The sequence below is a fragment of the Rhinoraja longicauda genome, chromosome 21 (genome assembly GCF_053455715.1).
Source record: "Rhinoraja longicauda isolate Sanriku21f chromosome 21, sRhiLon1.1, whole genome shotgun sequence".
Lineage (NCBI taxonomy): Eukaryota > Metazoa > Chordata > Chondrichthyes > Rajiformes > Arhynchobatidae > Rhinoraja > Rhinoraja longicauda.
In genome coordinates this window covers 6944647-6966455 of record NC_135973.1, presented here as the reverse complement: position 1 = coordinate 6966455, position 21809 = coordinate 6944647, and the positions used below count along the sequence as shown (strand labels likewise).

The following is a 21809-nucleotide window of genomic DNA, read 5'->3' as shown; positions in this document are numbered from 1 at the left end:
TGTGGCAGGGAACCGTGCCTTGCAGCAAGTTAATCAGGCCATCGCACGTATGATTGGAAGTCGGGTCGTGACGACTTTATCAGGCAAAAAAACAGAATATACCTTTTAACCAGTTGAAAAACAGTACTTGAGTTTGTAGCAGAATGGAAAGCACTGTCGAGAAGGATCAACAGGTGAGGGGTAGTAATGTTTACCATCAATGTATAGAACGCTATTGACACTTTGCATGAAGCTACACACATTTGCACATATGAATCAAGTTTATTTTTGTAATGTATCTTAATTGAACTGTCGAACAAGGACATTTTATAAACAAGTAAAAATAACCTTTAGGGTGACCAGGTTTAGGTAAATGGTCTCTTGAAAGTTTTTTTTTGTGTCCATAGTTAATTATAACTTTTTGACGCTTTGGGGGAGCCGACTGGTATACAAAGTGGAATTGTCACCTGTCTCTTTACTGGCGTCTGTGGCAATATGTGGTTTTTGAGAATAAATTGTACTGTGTATTTGCGCCATGTTCTTTATCATGTGGCTCGTGTTCCGAGTCACTCCTTTTCTCCCATCCTGTTTTTCACCTTCAACTCTTGCCCACCTTAACATCGTCATTGTCACAGCCTTCTTCCTTCACGAGTTTTATCTCTCTCAATGCTATTTTCTCCAGTGTTCTTCAATTTTATTTTGATGTGAGATTACTTTGTAATGCAAGGGGAAGTTTTGAAGACATGGAGGTTTCATCTATTTATTGTAGGGTAATACTTGAAGTAACCTTTCATTATATACGGCATTATCGATATAAAAAGTGTTTTTAACTTAGTTGGTAAAATTTTTCTACTTAGAGCTACGAATTTTCAGGCACCTTTTTATTGCCATTTTTTTGGTTTATTTTTAAACTGCAAATTAAAGGTGAAGTGTACATGGAGTTCCAGTGATTTAATGTGTATACTTTAGCCTAGGTTTTTGTAAAATATTCTCAATGACATTAATTAACGAATTATTCTTCATCAAATATTTGATAAGTCTGGAGACGAGTTAACTTGGTGAAATACAAAATGAGCATCAGTGTGCAAGTTGTTGGTGAAAAAATGGCTTGTGGACAATGCGTTCTAACACTTTGCTGGGAGTAGAGTGGTTAGAAATTAATCGGATTTGCCTCTTAAGTGGGATCCTGAAGCATTTTCTATATTTTCCTGTCAGTTTTAGATGTCAGTTGTGTAACAATACTGAAACAGCTTGGCTGGAGAGCAAGTCTCAGTGCCACAACTGGTATGTCGATTGGTCCCATGCTTTTTGCTCTCCATAGTTCTCAGCTGCTTCTTGATATAATATGGAGTGAATTGAATTGGCTGAAGTCTACCTTCTATAAATGGGGTGAATTTTGGGAGGAGGCTGAATTCGATCTACTTGGCAGTTCTGGTTGAACATGGTTGCCTTTGTGTGCTGTTGAGCGTGGGGATTTTTTTGTAGCTTCCTCCTGTTAGCTGTATATTTGCCTACAACGAGACTAGAGAGATTTGATCTAAAGTCCTGGTTGTGAATTCCCTTGCCTCTGTCTACAACATGGTGTTTAATCCTCTATTGTCCTGTAGTTCTCCTTCACTAGATTGGAACTTCATTTTGGGTATGGCTGGTGCTGGTTCCACCATGCTCTTCTGCAGTTGCTGATATAAGATTGATCCTTTTGTAATGGCAATGAGATATACCAAGCCTTGATTTTACAGATATGTTGTTGCTGATGTTTCAATGTCTCGGATGCTTAGTTTGAATTTCTAGATTTATTCAGAATCTAACCTACGAACACAAATGAACTTGGCTCCATGATTTCTGCTTGCTTTTTACTTATATTTTTTGGAACTTCTGACTTTTGTATTTTAATCTCCTGTATGTCTGAAGAAGAGTCCCAAACCAAAGGTCATCTATTTATGTTCTCTGGGGATGCTGCCTGATCTGCTGTGTGACTCCAGCACTTTGTCTTTTTTTTAATCTTAACCAGCATCTGCAGTTTCTGGTTTCAATATTCTTTTTTTTTCTGTACCTATCTTTCGAATCCTGAAGCATCTGTGGAGAGAGAAATAGGTTTCCAGCACCGAGCTTTCTATTGAGAAGTCATTGACTGCAAAATAGACACAAGACTGTTTTTGCCTCGTGTTGTGTCTGATGGGAAAACTTTCAGCAACATTTTCTGTTTCAATTTTGGATTTGTAATCTTTACATTTTGGCTTTCCCATTTGTTTTAATTAGGATTCTGGATACGATGTAGAACAATTTGTAAATGCCCCAGACCCTGAATTCATCTGCACTGTCTGTCATGGTGTGTTCAAAGGACCTGTGGAACTCTGTTGCCAACATGTCTTCTGCAAAAGTTGCATTTCAAATTGGCTTGCAAGGTAAAAACACTTTGATAATAACTTCAAAACTATTTCAGAAATTAAATGGTAATGGGATATGGAAAATCTAGTTTACAAAAAAAAATGTTTATAGTAATCCATTTTGTTGGACTTTGGTTAGGCCACTTTGGAGTATTGTATGGCTTTCTGATTACCCCCGACAAAGGAAGGATGTAGAGAAGAGGTTTATCGGAAAAGGTGCAGAAGAGGATTAGCTACAAGGAGAGGTTGGGCAGACTTCGATTGTTTTCTATAAAACAAAGTTTGAGGGAAGATCTAATAAAAGTATATAAAATTAATGGATGGGTGACGTTTTGGATCGGGACCCTTCTTCAGATCTGAAACATCACCTATGCATTTTCTCCAGAGATGCTGCCTGGCCTGCTGAGTTACTCCAGCGTTTTGTCTATCCCAACATCTGTGATTTTTATTACATTATAAGCTTGTATCCTTGTGCTAAATGCAAAATTATCTTCTAGGAAGCAGCAATGTCCATATTGCAGGAAAAAAGTGAAGGGTATGACTCGATCTGTGATACCTATGATCCACAACTTGCTTGGACAATTGATAATGAAGGTAAATTTCACCTGTTGAAATTGTTCCATTTTCAGGGTGATGATGTGTAGAGTGTTGGAGTAAAAAGGACTGTCCTCAAATACTGAAGTTTGGCATACTCTGTAATGGAAAGATGCTAAAGTTCATGAGGGGTATGTGGGGGAAAAGGAGAGTGAAAAAGAAAATTGGTAGATCATTAGATTTCCTTCATCAGCGTTCATTCAGTATGTCCAATAGTATTTGGGAAGAATCTTTAAGCACTCGTAGTAAAAAGTAGGAAACTGCCAATCACTTAAGAATCAATTTGGAGAATTTTCTCTACAAAGAGGGAGTCCATTTGCTTCTTGATAAACAAGAATCCCTCTACTTCTGCCTTCAAAATATCAAAGACCGTGCTTCCACTCCTTTGATGAAAAGAACTCCAATCACTCGAGTTGCAAGAAAGAGATTTGTCTCTTAAATAGGTGACGGCCAAATTCTAAATTCTCTCACTGGAACGTTTCAACTCTACCTCCATCCTCTTAAAATGTCTCCGGATTATGTATGTGTTATTCAAATCCCTTGCTGTTTTGAAGTCCTGATGGATACAAGCCTAGCTCAACCAACCTTGTAAGATGACATACCCATACTCTGTATTAGTCTGTTAAACTTCCTTTGAATTGCTTCTAACATATGAAATCTTTTTAAGGAAATCAATCCTGTGCACTCGTTATGGTCTTGCTAAACTCCTACCTGTGATTTTGATTTTCACAACAGAAAAGAAAAGAACACAGGACACACGACCCCAACACAAACATCCATCACAGTGACTCCAAACACCCCCTCACTGTGATGGAAGGCAACAAAACTTCCACTCTCTTCCCCCAAGCCCACGGACAGGCAGCTCGAGTCACGAGGGTCATGTATGAACAAGGCAAAAATAATTTTATTGTGTAGTGCATACGTGACAATGAAGAGCCATTGTTCCTATCTTAGCACCTTCAGAACAAAACAAAATTCCTGGGTTGACCTTAGAAAGGTCTGGATATGTGCTGTAGTTTCTGGGTTTCTCAATTTGAGAAAAATCTCTAATTTCTCTTGTGTTTTATGCATGCTAAGAACTCCTTTTTCTATCGTGTAGTGTGACAAAAAAGTCTACGGATGCCAGTACACCTTTCCACTGGAACAGCACGAAAGCCACAAAGCAGCTTGTGAATACAGGATAGTGAGCTGCAGGTACGAAGGCTGTGCGGCTGAAATCTTTCACAAGAACATTACTGCTCATGAAAAGGCTTGTGAACACTGGAGCCAGCCGTGCAGGATGGGATGTGGAGTCCAACTCGCCCGGAATCAGCTGGAGGAGCACAACTGTTACAAGGACACAAAGAGAAAGTACAAGGAGAGGATCGCCGTTCTCAAAAGGCGTTTGAGTTGTGTGCACCGTCGTCTGAAGCTCATTGAAGGAATTCGGCAGCGTTTGACTGCAGGCAATCACCTGCAGTATCTGGAGTCCCATGTCTGTGGAGATGCTGGTGAGTAATCAGGGCTTCTTGCAGAATAGATTGGACTCGAGCATATAGTTACAAAATAGGCACAAGCGTAGAGTTTTAAAAGTTTGTGTATAAATGCCTGAAAATTTAAACTATCGTATCTTCTAAATCCTTTCCCCCAAATGTTTTCATCTGAATGAGCTGAAAGAGCTTGGATCATTGGATAATGGGGAAATGGACAATGGATAATGATCCATTGGATAAAGAGCTTGAAGCATTGGATAATTGCCAAGACTCAATGGCAACTCCTGACCACTACATGAAAGATCCTATCTTGGCATCTTCTTCACAAAACAAATTTCCTCGATTGAAATTTAAAATAAAAAAATCTTGAAATTCATCTTCACAAAATAAAAATGTTGGAAAAGAAGTGAAGAGGCAGTATCACTCAAATGTCTTTTTTTCCCCACTTAATCTGGTGGCAATGTATTTGCATTTGTCTGAAGAAGAGTCTCGATCCGAAACATCACCGTTTACTTCTATCCAGAGATGCGGCCTGTCCTGCTGAGTTTCTACAGCATTTTGTGTCTATCTTCAGTGTAAACCAGCATTTGCAGTTCCTTCCCACACATTCGCACTTATTTAATGGGAAAGATGGAGAGCCTAGCTTTTAGTTGGTGTTTTTTAAACCCTCAGTGGCTTGGAAATGTCTTTCCCTTAATGGAGCATATGTCAGACTTACTACTGGTAGCTGCAGAATTGCTATATTAGAATGGGATTCATAAACGTGAAACTTTTACAACTTTTGAACCGTAGATGACATCACGGGAATGGATGTTCCCTTGAAATGGGAGCTAATACAGCAGTCCAAAGATTAAAATTGGCAAATGTAATTGATAGAGTCTGTTTAAATGCAACTTGCAGCTGATAAAAATACTGAAGAAGAGAGCAAATTTCTTGATCAAGGTTGACTTCTGGTGTCTGAGCACAACAATGTCCTGAACTCTAATCTCCATGCAATCCTGCCAGGCGCTGTCAGTTGCCACAAGATTCTTTTGCAGAGTAGCAAAGCACAACTGATTTACTATTTCCAAATACATCGGGCTTGCCCACAGAAGCCCCGGAAAAAAGTGACAGCAACGCATTTAATGCCCTGGAAGACTGTGAAAATGCAGATCAGTACCCTTGAGGGCATCTACAACACACGATGCCTCAGAAAAGCCACCAGCATCCACAAAGACTCTTCGCACCCCTGCAACAGTCTGTTCGAACTCCTTCCATCGGGCAGACGATACAAGGCCTTCTACGCCCGCACCTCCAGTCTCAGGAACAGCTTCATCCCCAGGGGCCATAGCTGCTATGAACCGGTCCTGCTGAGCCGGATGGTCACATCGCACAGTGATCCGGCACAGATCTACTTGCACTTTATTCTGTCTTAAAACTGTTACAATGTTTCGTTGGGTTGTTGTTGTTTAAATTAATTAAATTATTGCATCGTATAGGAGGCGCATTCCCAATCTCGTTGTACCCCTGTACAATGACAATAAAGATATATTGTATTGTATTGTATTGAAACTCTATTTCTGCTTTATGAAAAGCAGATGAGCCACCAACAGATGATGTTGAATTGGGAAGGGGCGATCATTGATCTGTTGCTTCCAATTGGCTTGAACAGAATTTAGTGTTTCTTTTTGCTGTATGATTTTGTTTTGTGACTCTTATTAAAGACGTGCATGGGGGAGGAGGAGGCAGCAGGTATAAATTTATAATAAATGAGAAGCTGTAATTAAACTATTCCTCCTACTGAACCACACAATTTTTTTGACTGTTTAAAATTAATTGTTAATTTGAAAGCCATTGTTGGATTGCTTCTGAAGTTGTGAACTGTGAAATACTACCAAGAACAACTTGGAAACAGTGTATTCTGACATTAAGTTTATGAAAATTGCTGAGTGCAAACTGTATAACAAAATGCAAAATATATTTCAAAGTGAAAATGTGTAGGCTAATTTTTTTGTTGGTAATCCTGCTCTATTATATTTTAGTGCTGCATGGAAGTAGTGGATTGAGCTAATGTCGATGGGAAAGGGCTTAAATACTGATTAAGCGGAGCAAAGTAATCATTTTAGATTGAATCAAGACAAACGTGTCTATTTTAACTATCATCGAACTAAAATGTACCTGAGCACTGTAAACGAAGGGTCCCAACCCAAAATGTCACCCATCCTTTTTCTCTAGAGATGCTGTCTGACCCGGTCCACTTTGTGTCCATCTTTGGTATTAACCAGTATCTGCAGTGCTTTGTTTCTTCATTGACCACGGTATTATATGCAATTTTTCATCTACTTTATACAATGCAATTGAGTTAAAAAAAATTGGGAGCCAGTTGTGCAAACTATTACAATTAGTAAACTTACTAATCTCTCTTTCCACTCTGCCCTAGATGAGAGTGGTACTACCGTGGGTATTTTTCTGTTGATCAGAGATCTATTTTAATTTTCAGTTTTTGCTGATTTATGTGATGCAATTCAGAGCAGCAAAAAATATGTAATTCATTTTGAAAATATTTTAAATTAATTTGCAGTAACTTTAAGGTCCAATGTGTTGCCAGTTTGAACCAGCTTGCTTTGCCTATATTGTGAAGAACTTCCAAGTTTGTTTTTTGGCCCCATCAGGTGAAGTGGAAAGCATCAATGATGATGAGATGGATGAAGCAACACCAAGCCATGTAATTGAGGACAGCATTCCCATCAGTTTTAGTTCCAGCACTGGTCAAGAACCCAGTCTATATGGAAGCCATCCTGGTTCACAGCCATCCCATTTGTATTTTGAAACGGATGACATCATTGAGAACACTGCTTCACAGCTTGCCATTACTTCAATTGGCCAAAGTGCTGCTGTCAGAAAGAGACACAGGCCATGGATGTTGCATTCATTGAGGTACTCTATTTACAATGGATTCATTTGACTCTGAATATGTGATTCTCTAAAACGTTCATTTCTAAGCTCTCGATGCAACTACAATGTACAGTAACACTCAATAGACTTACCAAAATAACCATTACATAGTTTAAACTTTTATAATGTCAAGTGTGCATGTCGGGTTCTTATTTCAGTACATCAAGCAAAATGCTAATTAATTTCAGTAGAATTGCTGGCATGTTTTATAATTCTCAGCTAATCTACAATGACCTTTTTAGGCCTGTTACAATCTCTCTAGCAGGTAGTCTCTCGTGGTACAGTTCTGGTCTCCTCAGGCACTCCAGTGTGGTAGTTACCCTCCACCACTGGGGCAGGTGCTAGATGGGGTAGGCAGATAAAGTGGTTCAGCAGCTGCTGTTCTCCTTCAACGATTTAATGCTGGGCTCCTCCTGTGTGCAGTTCTCAATGCCATGCTGAATGCTCCAGTTTTGAGCATTCACGGGCTTTAACTTTGCACGAATCGGTAGGAATGTTTACATTTTTACGGAACCTTTGAGATCTTTTTGTCATTCCCCTTTGTCAACCTGGTCATCTCTTGCTGTGCCAGAGTTCTCAATAATGTTAGTTTGGAAAGTATTGCATCAAGCATGTGAATGACGTGGCCTGCCTGTTGGAGCTGACCAGTTTTAAGGAGGACTGGGTTTAGTTTGGAGATACAGCATTGAAACGGGCCCTTCGGCCCACCGAGTCTATGCTGGCCATCGATCACCTGTTCCCATTAGTTCTATGTTGTGCCATTTTCTCATCCACTCCCTACACATTATTGGCCAACAGTGACTTGAGTGCTGTCAACATTGGCCTGGAAGAGGATGCTACTTCAGTCCTCTGGGAACAGTATTGGCCGTACCTCAAGTGCTTTGTGGTCTAATGATCCTTAACCAGCTGCTTCTGATTTATGTACATATTTGTGTGGGAAGGAACTGCAGATACTGGCTTAAACCGAAGATAGACACAAAAAGCTGGAGTAACTAAACGGGACAGGCAGCATCTCTGGTGAGAAGGAATGGGTGACGTTTCAGGTCGAGACCCTCCTTCCGCCAGACTATGAACATATTTGTTTTCCATTGGAAAAAATAGCAATGCTTAAATGTTAGGAAATGCTTAAATGTCAAGGCAGAGCTTTACCTGCCTTGTGGGGATTTTGAGATTCAGTAAAGCATGATCAGCATCATTTAAATGATGATCAGATATTCTCGCTTTCTCGGGCTCTTTACCAAGAATCTAAGTATTTTCACTTTCGATACAATTATGAATGCATTTTGTCAATAGACAATATATATGTACCATTGAAAATAAAATATACCACCTGATAGGCATTGATTTTGTCTAAAAGCTAGAACTTCAAAAGAAATCCATTACCTATACCTTTCTTTAGACAGCGGAAGCACTGTTGGAAACAGAATAAGCCAAAAATTGGATTTTTCCCAAGACGACAGCAAACCCAACCACGCTGATAGAACTGTGCTCTGCTCTGGTGGGATCATCAGAAAGATGGGAAACTACGTCCACTTGATGACTGTTTCAATGAGATCATTGTTTTCTGACCTTTGTAATTTAAAATTGGTGATATATTTGAAACTTTTGACCCAAGTTTATGATAAAAGTAAAAAGCAAACCCAGCACTGTTTTTACTCAAGATTTCAGTACCCGCAGTCTCTTTCTCTTTGTTTTGATCATTTATGGTTTTGCCTGAAACATGTGCCTTTTTTGAAATTAAATGACACTTTTGGTACAGTGCAGGACATGCTGAATAATGCTTTTAACCTGAACTGTGCCTTGTACTATACCACTTGTCCATGAAGCCTATTGACAAGATCGTCGTAAACTGTTTCCTGGGATTGAGGAATAATCCTTTCATATACCTGGCTGGAAAATGGGTTGATGTGTAGGAAGGGACCACATATACTAGGAAGGAACCGTAGTTACTGTTTTCCACTGAAGACAAGACACAAAATGCTGGGGTAACTCAGCGGGACAGGCAGCATCGCTGGAGAGAAGGAATGGGTCTCAACCCAAAACATCACCCATTCCTGATCTCCAGAGATGCTGCCTGTCCCCGCTGAGTTACTCCAGCATTTTGTGAAAAATTAGTTTAGGCAGTATGTCTAGTTTAGCAAAAAAAAAAAAAAAAAAAAAAAATTCTGCTGAAAGAAATCAACAGGCCAGACACCATATTACAGGCAATGGGCAGTTGATGTTTTGAGTAGAGATTCTCTTTCCCAAAATGTCAACTGTCCAATTCCCTTCACAGAAGCTGCCTGGCCCGCTGAGTTCTTGCAGCAAAATGGCCTTTGGTCCAGTTACAAATTTCTTTGTCCTGGTCATTGACATGGCTCCACTATCCTTTTCACATTTTTTGAGCAATTAAGCACTTTTAATTAGAAGCCTGCACTGTTGTGTAATTGACTAGTTAATCACGAGACTTGAATTTACAAATAAAGATGCTGCTCCCCAAACTTGATTGTGTTTCCAACAGTATTTTTTGGCCTCCACTAACTGTAGTTCCAGCCTAGTTTAATCCTTTGCAAAACAGAACCAAACAATTCAGAAACGACAACCATCTTGTTCCAATGTATTGGAATTAGTTTATTGTCACATGTACAAAGATACAGCAAAAGACTTTATTTCTACAATATCCAGTCCAATCATGCAATCAAACCATAAAAGTACAAGTAGTGCAAAAAAAGTGCAAAATAGTGAGTGATACAGAGAAAGTGCAAGATTCACAGTGATATAGGTTGGAAGATCAGACTACATCGTAGCTTACGGAAGGACATTTAGTCTGTGAATTTCATAGTATGTGCTTAAGCCTTTGCATCTTTCGTCCGATGGAAGGAATGTCCAGGGTGAAAATGGTCCCAGATTTTTTTTTGATGCTTTCCCAAGATAGTGTGGCGTGTAGATGGAATTAATGTATGTCGTTGCCTCTCTAAAATAGAACGTCTGGAGATTTTTCAATCCATTAACCTTTAGACCTGAAACAAGAATAAATGTTATCATACAAAGCAAGTACTTCCTTACCCTCAAGTTGCAATTATTTTATTGGCATGCAGAACAAAACAAGGAAAGTACTCAACAGGCCAGGCACCATCTACTGACACATTGACAAGACCTTGCACTGTTTTCCTTTCTCGAGAGGCTACCTCACCTGTAGTGTTTCAACAGCTCTCTTGTCCTTTTTTAGATGGCAATTTGTTGGCATGCGGGTTTTATCAACCACAAACACAAGTAGTGGACAATAAGCTTAGCGTACCATTTGATTTTGGCACACTTATCTCACGGACAACAATGGGTAATGTTGTTGGCGATTTTCATAACGTGCCACATATATACACAAATGGAGAACTAGTTACCAAACTGTGACAGAGGCACAAAATGTCAAGCAAGTAATCCGTACTTTTCTTTTAAATGGCAAACCAGTTATTCATATACATGTAGTCATTTCAAGTGCCACCAACACCCAGACTCAAGGTAGCTAAACCATAATACAACATCTAAAATTTACTCATTAACATCAGAATGCTTCTATTGACATGTTATGACTTTTTTTAAAAAAAGAGAAAGTAAATATGTTACAACACAGTGCTGGAGTAACCCATCAGGACGGTGACATCTCTAGAGAACACGGATAGGTGAGGTTTTGGGTCAGGACCTTTCACACTAGATGAGGGGGAAGGCGGCTGGAAGAGAGATGGAGGACAAAGCCTGTCAGGTAATACCAGTGGTGGGTTGAAGGCAGATGGTTGGACCAAGGCCAGATGAAAAGCCAGAAGATGTGAAACAAAAAAATGTCGGGAGAGTTATGAATCGTGAAAATAAAGAAATGTAGGGGGGGGGGGGGGGGGGAAGAAATAGATGGTCCAAGTCCAGATGTGACACAAGGAGAGGAGTGTGGTGTTGGAAATGTGCGGGAATAACTGAGAAAGGGAGGATTAAACATCTTGAAACACGTAGGTGCAGAACAGTTTTGTAGTTTAAGTCTTCCACAGTAACATGGGCAAAAAAGTGTGGTTCTATGAATATTAGTGGAACCTCGCAACCATAAACGACTGCCATGTTGATTTTTAATATTTAAAAAATATTAAAATATATACAAAAAGTGTGCAAAATTCTTAAAACATTCAATAATTTATTGTCGCATGTATCTGACTGGGTACAGTTAGTGTAAGAAATTAACTGCAGATGCTGGTACAAATATAACATATATATAATCGAAGGTATTTATTCACAAAATGCTGGAGTAACTCAGCAGGTCAGGCAGCATCTCAGGGGAGAAGGAATGGGCGACGTTTCGTGAAGAAGGATCAGTCTGAAGAAGGGTCTCGACCCGAAACGTCGCCCATTCCTTCTCTCCTGAGATGCTGCCTGACCTGCTGAGTTACTCCAGCATTTTGTGAATAAATGGCTGGGTAGTGAACGATATTGTTAGTTTTGTACCCAGTAGTGCTAACACTTTACATCGCACCATTAAATTCTTTACTTTTCAAAAAAAACATTTATTCGAAGTAAAATCAGTACAAAATTCTTTACACATTTATTCGTATTTACCGATACATTCAATATTGCTAGTTTTACACCCAATATTATTACCACCACTTTTTCTTTATGTGTAGAACCATTGAAATGTTTTCCAAAAATAAACCTTAGTCATAATTTTTAAAATGTGCATGCAAATGCAAACCAAAAACCGTACAAATTTATGATCCGAAGTGTAATGTGATTATAATGTCTATACACTGAGACCACCAAGCAAGCTCACAGCCTTACCTCCCAATAGTTGCAATTTGGCCAACACGAGGTCGAGTGCCTGGTAATATAGCGCGACACGATATCTGCCCCTAATACTGTATGACGCATTGACATAAGCTTATTTCAGAATGATGGATTGTTCTCTATGCTCGGTCCGGGGTGTCGCTTTCCCGTCATGGGCGAGAGCAGCCGCGTGGTATCGCGAGACAGCGAAGGCTTTCATAGGGGTGCGCACGGCCTTCTGTGGCGGATCATCACGTGAGTTATAATGGCGGCGGTGGCCCTAGGTGCCAATCTAGCGGACACAATCAGCGGCGCATCCTCGCCATCCGACCTCCCGGCCGTCCATCCTCGGCCGATGAACACCCAGGAGCAATCAATAAAGCTTCCTCCGTGGGCATTTTTTAAATTCTGATGCTAGATGGTCGCATTATGAAGGGGTTCGGTGCCGGGCGGGGCATCTGGTCGCACCCGGCTAGGCCGAGGCTGCACTGCAGCTGCAGCTCTCCGCTTCCATTGCCTAGTACTAATAGGTTGCATTTGCATAGGAAGATTTTTTTTTTTTTTTATCAAAAAATACTTTATTCAAGTAATAAATATCATTTACAAAACATATTTTTTAAACAAACCCATCCGACATTTCCGGAGGTTACATATTCAATACAGGCATTTACTTAGACATTTACATACATTTACATACATATCCCTTATTTGGAGGGGCGTCTCTCTCCACCACACCCTGCCCCCCATGTCCAGCAGCGGAAGGACCCTAGACTGTGGTCCTCCCCCACAGGGCCTTGGCGTTGGCTGCACCGAGCTTCAGAGCGTCCCTCAGCACGTACTCCTGCAGTCTGCAGTGGGCCAGTCGGCAACATTCCTTGACGGACAGCTCGCTCCGCTGGGAGGTCAACAAGGATTGGGCAGACCAAAGAGCGTCTTTCACCGAGTTGATGACCTTCCAGCAGCACTCGATGTCAGTCTCGGAATGCGTCCCTGGGAACAGTCCGTAGAGCACAGAGTCCTCTGTGACGGAGCTGCTCGGAATGAATCGTGACAGGGACCCCTGCAGACCTCTCCAGACTCTCCTGGCAAATCCACACTCTTTGAAGAGGTGGGCCACCGTTTCCTCTCCGTAGCAGCCGTCCCGAGGGCAGCGTGCGCTGGTAGTGAGGTTCCGGCGGTGCAGGAAGGATCTGACTGGGAGGGCTCCCCTTTGCTGGTTAGCACCGAAGGTGGACACAGAATGCTGGAGTAACTCGGCGGGTCAGGCATCATAACACTTGCGGTGCTTGTCCCGCATAGTTACTCCGAGTTTTTTTTGTGTTCTCTGAATGTATTCAAGAGAGAACTAGATAGAGCTCTTAAGGATAGCTGAATCAGGGGGTATGGGGAGGACATCCTGCAGCATGGAACGATTTTACCAATTCTTATTGGGCATCAACTATGAAGATGGGACACAGTGATGACAGTGAGCAGGATAGACAACGTACACAAGTACACTATGCTCGTGTGACTAGAAGAGAATGAAGGCAGATTTGATCTCGGCTCAAGCACTCGTAGCTCTTGCGAGATGATGCTGAACAGGTTAATGATTATGAAAACTTTGAAGAAGAGCTGCAAGTACACCACATGGAAACTTCACATGGAAACACAAACACCAGTCAAAGAAACCGTGGACACATCAACGCAAACAGAAATGTGTGCAGCAGACATCACAGTACTGGAAGCACAAGCAGACAGCAACAAAAAGAGCTCGCTAAAGCAAGACAAGAAGCAGCCCAAATTAAGTTTGCACAAGAAAGCTTTGCCAAGGACGACAAAAAGGTTAGGTTCTACACGGGTTTACCACCGTTTGCCATTTTGATGCTGGTCTTCAATTATGTTAAGGACAAGCTACCCACTTGACATTCATTAACACATTTTCAGCATCATGAAGATCTTGCGTATCAATTCCTTGTTAGTGATTCCACAATATCGCAGGTATTCAATACTGGGATTGATGACCTCTATGGCATATCCAAGTTAATTGTTTGGCCCGAAAGAGAGGTTCTATTGAAGACCACGCCCATGCAATTTCGGCGGACATTTGGAAAGCGTGTGGCAGTGATTATAGATTGCTTTGAAGTATTTTGTAATAGACCTACGAGTTTAGAGGCGCGCACCCAGACTTGGTCGAACCATAAACGCCATAACACCGTCAATTTTTTCATAGGTGTAACACCATGTGGTGTTATTTCATTTAAATCTGCGGCATGGGGGGGCAGAGACACGGATAAAACAATCACACTTTTACCTAACTTTCTTGACCACCTAGTCCCTGGAGATGTCATTTTAGCTGATCGCAGTTTTGACATAAAAGATGATGCCGGATTTTACAGTTGTGAAGCAGAAATTTGTGCATTTACAAGAGGGAAAGCACAACTATCTGCGGTGGATGTGGAAAAAACTCGTGAAATTGCACAGTTAGGCAATTATGTAGAGCGTATGTTTGGTGGTCTCAAGCAAAAATACCAAATTCTAAGTCATACTGTATCATTGGAGTACATCATGACCAACTCTGAAATTCCAGTACCCAAAATTGATAAAATTGCAAGGATCTGTTGTGCACTTTTCAACTTCAATGAACTGACTACGGGTGCTGCACTGTAAGGAGTTTGTACGTTCTCCCCGTGACCTGCGTGGGTTTTCTCCGAGATCTTCGGTTTCCTCCCACACTCCAAAGACGTACAGGTATGTAGGTTAATTGGCTGGGTAAATGTAAAAATTGTCCCTAGTGGGTGTAGGATAGTGTTAATGTACGGGGATCGCTGGGGGGCACGGACTTGGTGGGCCGAAAAGGCCTGTTTCCGGCTGTATATATATGATATGATATGATAACTTCAAGGGCGGCACGGTGGCGCAGTGGTAGAGTTGCTGCCTTACAGCGAATGCAGCGCTGGAGATTCAGGTTCGATCCTGACTCCGGGCGCCGTCTGTACGGAGTTTGTACGTTCTCCCCGTGACCTGCGTGGGTTTTCTCCGAGATCTTCGGTTTCCTCCCACACTCCAAAGACGTACAGGTATGTAGGTTAATTGGCTGGGTAAAATGTAAAAATTGTCCCTAGTGTGTAGGATAGTGTTAATGTGCGGAGATCGCTGGGCCGCGCGGACTCGGTGGGCCGAAGGGCCTGTTTCCACGCTGTATCTCTAAAAATCTAAACAAATAAATAAAAAATCCATAGTCTCAGAGTAGGTGTAGATAGTTGTGCTTTCGTATGGGGCATATACGAACAATAAAAACTTACAAAAAAGTAACTTGATCATCAGCATTTATTATGGATGAAATAGTAAGTAATTGTCAAATCATTGAATCACAAACACAGAAGTTAAAGTGCACTTCAAAATCTTTAATATTAAACTTAAATATTAGTTTGAAAAAGAGACTGGTGTGTGAAAATGACCATAAGATGTCCTATTATGTGGTTTTATGCAGTGCAAGGCTAAATTGGTATACAAATGCAAGACTTGGCATTTATGAGAAACCTGTTCAGCACAACACTTGCAGTTCATTTCTTTTTGGGAACTTTTCTTTGTGATTTTGGGAGGAGCCTACAGTCTTTTTGGTGTCTCATAATTTTCTGGCAATTTCAGGCATTCAAAATGAAACCACGAAATAGGACATTTTGTGTTATCACACATGATCATTTACCCGCTGTCCCCCTCCTGACAGTAGCACCATTTTTGTTCATCCTGGTCATCGGTCTCCAATGCACATTCTCTGACACATTTTTGGGAGGACTGGTAAAATGCTTACCAACAAGCTCCGGTAACATGCCTACCTTGAAGAAGTGAGTGGCAGCAGCTACAGAATCTGTCCAAAAAGCATGATTACCCACAATACGCTCTATATGGGGACAGACGTCATCACTGGTCCAAACCACAAAATCGCAAAACGATCTCTCCAAGACAAATATCTGGACCTGGTAGTAGTAAGCATGCTCATTGGACAGATGAAGCTCACCATTCACATCCTGAAGACAAAACTGTTTGTCTTCCGCAGCGTACATTAAAGACATGTCCTTGCAGAATGGACATTTAATTTCGCAAACACCAAAACGCTCATCACCGCAACAATGCTCAGCACACTGAACCAGTCCATCCGGTGTTGCGCCCAAATGAGGGTACTTGGGGTTTATAATCAGTCCTGCGTCTTTAACTATGAAACCAGGGTGTTCAGTACACATATAATCCTCATAAGCTTGTCTTGCTTGCAGTTCATGATCACAGCCCCATCTTGTTGCCTCGGTGCTAAATCTGCACAGATCCAGGTCGCACACCAATTTGATCAGACTAATTGCAGCAGCACCTGCATTTGTCCTGCAAGCACTTTTCAGTTTTGATGCTGTAATGCGGCCTGCCCGATACCGAAACCAGATATTTGATTTGGCTCGCTGACGAGTGTGCGCCTCCACATTCTTTGGCCTTTCCTCTATAACAAAATAATCAATATTTTCACACCTCTTTAGAAGATCAGCATATGTGAAGCTGAATGTATCTTTGTCCGTTAAGTCTAGAAGAATGGATGGAAATTCTTTTAACGGTCTCAGCAGGAACAAATCGTCCTGCATTAGGGTCAACGGTGCTGAGTATGGCCGATTTTGTTGTCGACCTGGACAGGCCTAACAAAAGTTCACCGAGTGCTTTGTTCTGCAGCAACTCCGATGTTGGACATGAAGCGGATGACGCTGTTGGAGCTTCATCTCTGCTTTGCTGCTGGTTTGGCTCCGTTCCATCTATGATCAAGACATCTTTTCCTCTTTGCTGCTGAAGCGAAGTCAACTTTGTTGACAGGCTCAGCTTTAACCTGCTTTCTCGTTGGCTCCGTCCAATATGCATTGACCTGGGTGACTGATTTTTTCTCACGAATCCGTACTCCAGCGTCAATACCAAAGAGAAGCGTTGCTACATGGGTACAAACTTCACCGAGCCCAGCCTTGCAATCACAGTGGGCACTGTGTATCTGGCCATTTGTACCAATAACCCACGGCATCAATGACTTAGAAGTCACATCTGCAGCTTGCGAGTGCAGAACCTGTAGTACGAGGATAATTGAAAAGAAAGAGAAAAAAAAGTGTTAAAAAAGCTTCCAATAAGTAATAGCATAAACAAATTATAGAATTATGTAGGTTAATTGGCTGTGTAAATGTAAAAATTGTCCCTAGTGGGTGTAGGATAGTGTTAATGTATGGGGATCGCTGGGCGGCACGGACTTGGAGGGCCGAAAAGGCCTGTTTCCGGCTGTATATATATATGATGATGATATGATGATGAAAACTTACTTTTCCACACACCACTTGTAAGTGTGGACGATTCTTTGGGATATATACTAGTGTCGTGCAACCAACCATTTGCAAATTGATAAACTCTTTGCTAAACTCTCGTCGAAGAGTGTTTGCAGATTGATTGTAAGCCTCAGATGATGTATGCCTGGAAATTATTTGCCGTGTATGGACTGGGTGTTGAGATCAGGTTGCTTTGATGTCCATGGAATTGAGTTCTGGAAGTTAGGAAATATCACAGGATTTCCATGCTTCAGGCACTAAGTAAGGGTCAATACAAATCAAGGACCTTTTGGACATATCGTGCGTACTCACTCGTCAGTTGCAAGATTGGAAGCATACTGCGACAATTCAACGGATGCTGGGACAGAAGACGGGCCTGCTGTACTGGCAGCCATAGTAAGTGCTTACCTCAAGTTCACCGCTTGTCCTCCAGAAGGCGTTGCGTGGCAACATTACGGGTCAAATGTCGTGACCTCACCTGCCATGCAAGAGCCCTATAAACTTAGAATCAGCATCTTTTTAATGACACCTCTGATCCATATCCCTCTTCCCTGCATATAACTGCACAGGGAAGTGAATGAAATCTCAGCAGATAGCCTTTCACTTTCACAAGCAAACTACAGAATCAATAATGTTGGGGGGGGGGGGGGGGGGGGGACACACACATTAAAAATAGTTACACAATAAAATATTTTGTCCAATCTTTCCACTCATCCAGCTTTCTCCCACACACCTACAATCTGCCTGAAAAAGGGTCCCAACCCAAAATGTCACCTATCCATGTTCTCTGAGGGTGTTTACCCTCCACCACTGGGGCAGGTGCTAGATGGGGTAGGCAAATAAAGTGGTTCAGGAGGTGTTGTTCTCCTTCCATAATTTAATGCTGGTCTCCTGTCTGCAGTTCTCAATGCCATCCTGAATGCTCCTCCACTTTGAGCATTCGGGGGCTTTAACTTCGCACTGCATCTTCGTACATGTGTCAATAAACTAATTCCAAAACATTGGAGCAAGATGGTTGTCGTTTCTGAATTGTTTGGTTCTGCTTTGCAAAGGATCAAACTAGGCTGGAACTACAGTTAGTGGAGGAAAAAAATACTCTGTTGGAAACACAATCAGGTTTGGGGAGTAGCATCTCCTGACCAGGCTTGATAGAAAATTCATTGTTCACAGTTGCGTAGCGGTAGAGTTACTGCCTTACAGCACCAGAGACCTGGGTTCGATCCTGACTGCGGGTGCTTGTCTGTACAGAGTTTTTAAACGTTCTCTCTGTGACCTGCATGGGTTTTCTCCGAGATCTTCGGTTTCCTCCAATATCCCAAAGACATACAGGTTTAGGTTTGTAGGTTAATTGGCTCGGTATAAATGTAAAATTGTCCCTCGTGTGGGTAGGGTAGTGTTAATGTGAGGGGATCGCTGGTCAGTGCAGACGGTGGGCCGAAGGGCCTGTTTCCACGCTGTGTCTCTAAACCAATGTACTGTGCTAGCCTTTGATAGCCATCTCCCCATTTTTGATCTTTTTAATTCCTCCTGGCCATCACATCTGAACTCTTGGTCTGTTTAAATTGGACCCATTTCAAAGAACACTGGACAGTTGACATTTTGGGAAAGAGAATCTCTACCCAGAACATCAACTCCATTGCCTGCCACATGGTGCCTGACGTGTTGATTTCCTCCAACAGAATTTTTTGTTGTTGTTGCTAAACTAGACATGCTGCCTAATTTTTCATAAAATGCTGGAGTAACTCAGCGGGACAGGCAGCATCTCTGGAGAGCAGGAATGGGTGATGTTTTGGGTTGAGACCCATTTAATCTCTCCAGGGATGCTGCCTGTCCTGCTGAGTTACCCCAGCATTTTGTGTCTTATCTTCAGTGGAAAACAGTAACTGCGGTTCCTTCCTATATGTAAACCCATTTTTCAGCCAGGTATATGAAAAAGGATTAATCGTCAATCCCAGGAAACTGCAAGAAGCTTACGACCATCTTGCCAATAGGCGTCATGGACAAGTGGTATAGTACAAGGCATAGTTCAGATTAATAACAGCGTTATTCAGCATGTCCTGCACTGTACCGAAAGTGTCATTTAATCTCAAAAAAGGCACATGTTTCAGGCAAAACCATAAATATTCTAAACCAAGAGACTGCGGGTACTGAAATCTTGAGTAGAAAAAAGTGCTGGGTTTGCTTTTTACTTTTAACATAAACTTGGGTCAAAAGTTTCAGATATATCACTCATGTTAAATTACAGAGTCAGAAAACAATGATCTCATTGAAACAGTCATCAAGTGGACGTAGTTTCCCATCTTTCTGATGATCCCACCAGAGCAGAGCACAGTTCTATCAGCGTGGTTGGGTTTGCGGTCATCTTGGGAAAAATCCAATTTTTGGCTTATTCCGTTTCCAATAGTACTTCCGCCGTCTGAAGAAAGATATAGGTAATGGATTTCTTTGTTCTAGCTTTTAGACAAAAAAAGCTGATGTGCCTATCAGGTGGTATATTTTATTTTAAATAGGACAAAGTGCATTCATAATTGTATCAAAGTGAAAATACTTCGATTCTTGGTAAAGAGCCTGAGAAAGCGAGAATATCTGATCTTTTAAATAATGCTGATCGCATTTTACTGAATCTCAAAATCCCCACAAGGCAGGTAAAACTAACATTTAAGCAATGCTAATTTTTCAATGGTAAACAAATATGTACAGGTGCTCCTCGACTTACGATGGGGTTATGTTCCGATAAACCCATCGTAAATCGAAAATATCTTAAGTTGAAAATGCAACTTAACCTACACCTAACCTACCAAACATCATAGCCACCTAATCTACTGAACATCATAGCCTAGCCCAACTTAAACGTGCTCAGAACTCTTACATCAGCCTACAGTTGGGCATAGTCACCTAACACAAAGCCTATTTTATAATAAAGTGTTGAATATCTCATGTAATTTATTAAATACAGTACTGAACTGAAAGTGAAAGCATTGAACTAACATTAATTGCTGGATGATGGGGAAGCTACAGCGACAGGATTATTCATTTCTCTCTTCGGATGAGGCTCGAGAATAGTGGGAGAAGGCACTGGGGCATCAACACTGGTTGATTGTTTAGCAGGCATAGTGTTCTTCAGGAAGATATCAAGTTTTGACTGTACAGTTTGTTTCTTCTTTTCATTATATATTTCCCTATAGCAGGCAAGAGCATCCCGTATCTGCCTGTCAGTTTTTGCGAACCTCTCGTAATTGACGTCCATTTCTTCCAACATCTGTACGCCACTGCTGATAGTAGCAAATGCCTCCGCCAGTTTCTTTGTTGTGAACTTTTTCGATGCCTCGGGTATAACCTCTTCTTCCTCTGCTTCAGCTTCTTTAATTCTTTCTTCCTCCAGTTCGCTCAGCTCCTCATTGGAAAGTTCTTCAGCCTCCATGCCAACAAGCTCATGAACAACTTCTTCATCAATGTCCAATTCTAGCTGTTTCCCAAACACTAATATCTTGTTAATTACTATGTCATCAACAGCAGAATCTCTGTTAAAGTCTTTGAATGTGTTCACGCATGTCTTCAGAACTTTGTTCCAAACGCCGTTCATGCATTGCTGTGTGACTTCTTCCCATGCTGCAGCGATGTTCCGGATAGCATTTAGAATGCTAAAACCTTTCCAAAACTCTCGGAGTGTTTGGCCAGATTCAGTCGCTTCAACAGCCTGCGCAAACATTTGGTGTAAATAGCAGGCTTTGAACGCAGCTATTGCGCCTTGCTCCATCGGTTGAATGAGTGCGGCTGTGTTCGGCGGCAAATACACAACCTTTACATCGGGATGCATGTCGCCGATGTGCTGCGGATGGCCTGGAGCATTATCCAAGATCAGAAGAATTTTGAATGGGATGTTGTTTTGCCAACAATATTCTCTTGCCTGCGGAATAAAACAGTTTAGAAACCAGTCTTCGAACAATGCTAATGTCATCCAGGCTTTCTTGTCATGGCGATAATAAACGGGAAGCGCATGCTTGCTCACATTCTTGAATGCTCTAGGGTTCTCCGAGTGGTAGATCAGGAAAGGCTTTAATTTGAACCCTGCAACATTTCCACCCAAAAGCAGCGTCACACGGTCTTTGAATGATTTGAATCCTGGCATTGTCTCGGACTCTTGATGAATGTATGTACGCTCTGGCATACGCTTCCAGAACAAGCCCGTTTCATCAACATTGAATATTTGTTCTGGCAAATATTTCTCATCCACAATTATCCGATGCAGCTCTTTATTAAAAGCTTTGGCACCTTCAGTAGGGAAATTATGACGCCTTTTGAAGCGTTGGAACCATCCTTGACTTGCTGCAAACACTTGCGTATACGTA

The 21809-nt window shown here is 41.5% G+C and overlaps 2 protein-coding genes and 1 non-coding gene across 3 annotated transcripts; 1 reads left to right on the top strand and 2 right to left on the bottom strand.

Moving 5' to 3' along the window:
- The first annotated feature begins 143 nt into the window (after positions 1-143).
- Positions 144-5286, top strand: rnf151 (ring finger protein 151). The gene is made up of 5 exons (XM_078418375.1): positions 144-173; positions 2239-2384; positions 2864-2960; positions 4060-4450; positions 5225-5286. The coding sequence occupies exons 1-5, from the start codon at positions 144-146 to the stop codon at positions 5284-5286; spliced, it is 726 nt and encodes a 241-aa protein (XP_078274501.1).
- Positions 5287-10580: 5294 nt separating this feature from the next.
- Positions 10581-10710, bottom strand: LOC144604306 (small nucleolar RNA ACA64). The gene has a single exon (XR_013548711.1). It is a non-coding gene; the product is annotated as a small nucleolar RNA ACA64 (small nucleolar RNA).
- A 4863-nt stretch (positions 10711-15573) lies between these two features.
- LOC144604216 (uncharacterized) lies at positions 15574-18011 on the bottom strand. The gene is made up of 2 exons (XM_078418430.1): positions 17869-18011; positions 15574-17210 (listed from the first exon to the last, which is right to left on the bottom strand). The coding sequence occupies exon 2, from the start codon at positions 16744-16746 to the stop codon at positions 15820-15822; it is 927 nt and encodes a 308-aa protein (XP_078274556.1). The 5' UTR covers positions 16747-17210; positions 17869-18011; the 3' UTR covers positions 15574-15819.
- Positions 18012-21809: the final 3798 nt, after the last annotated feature.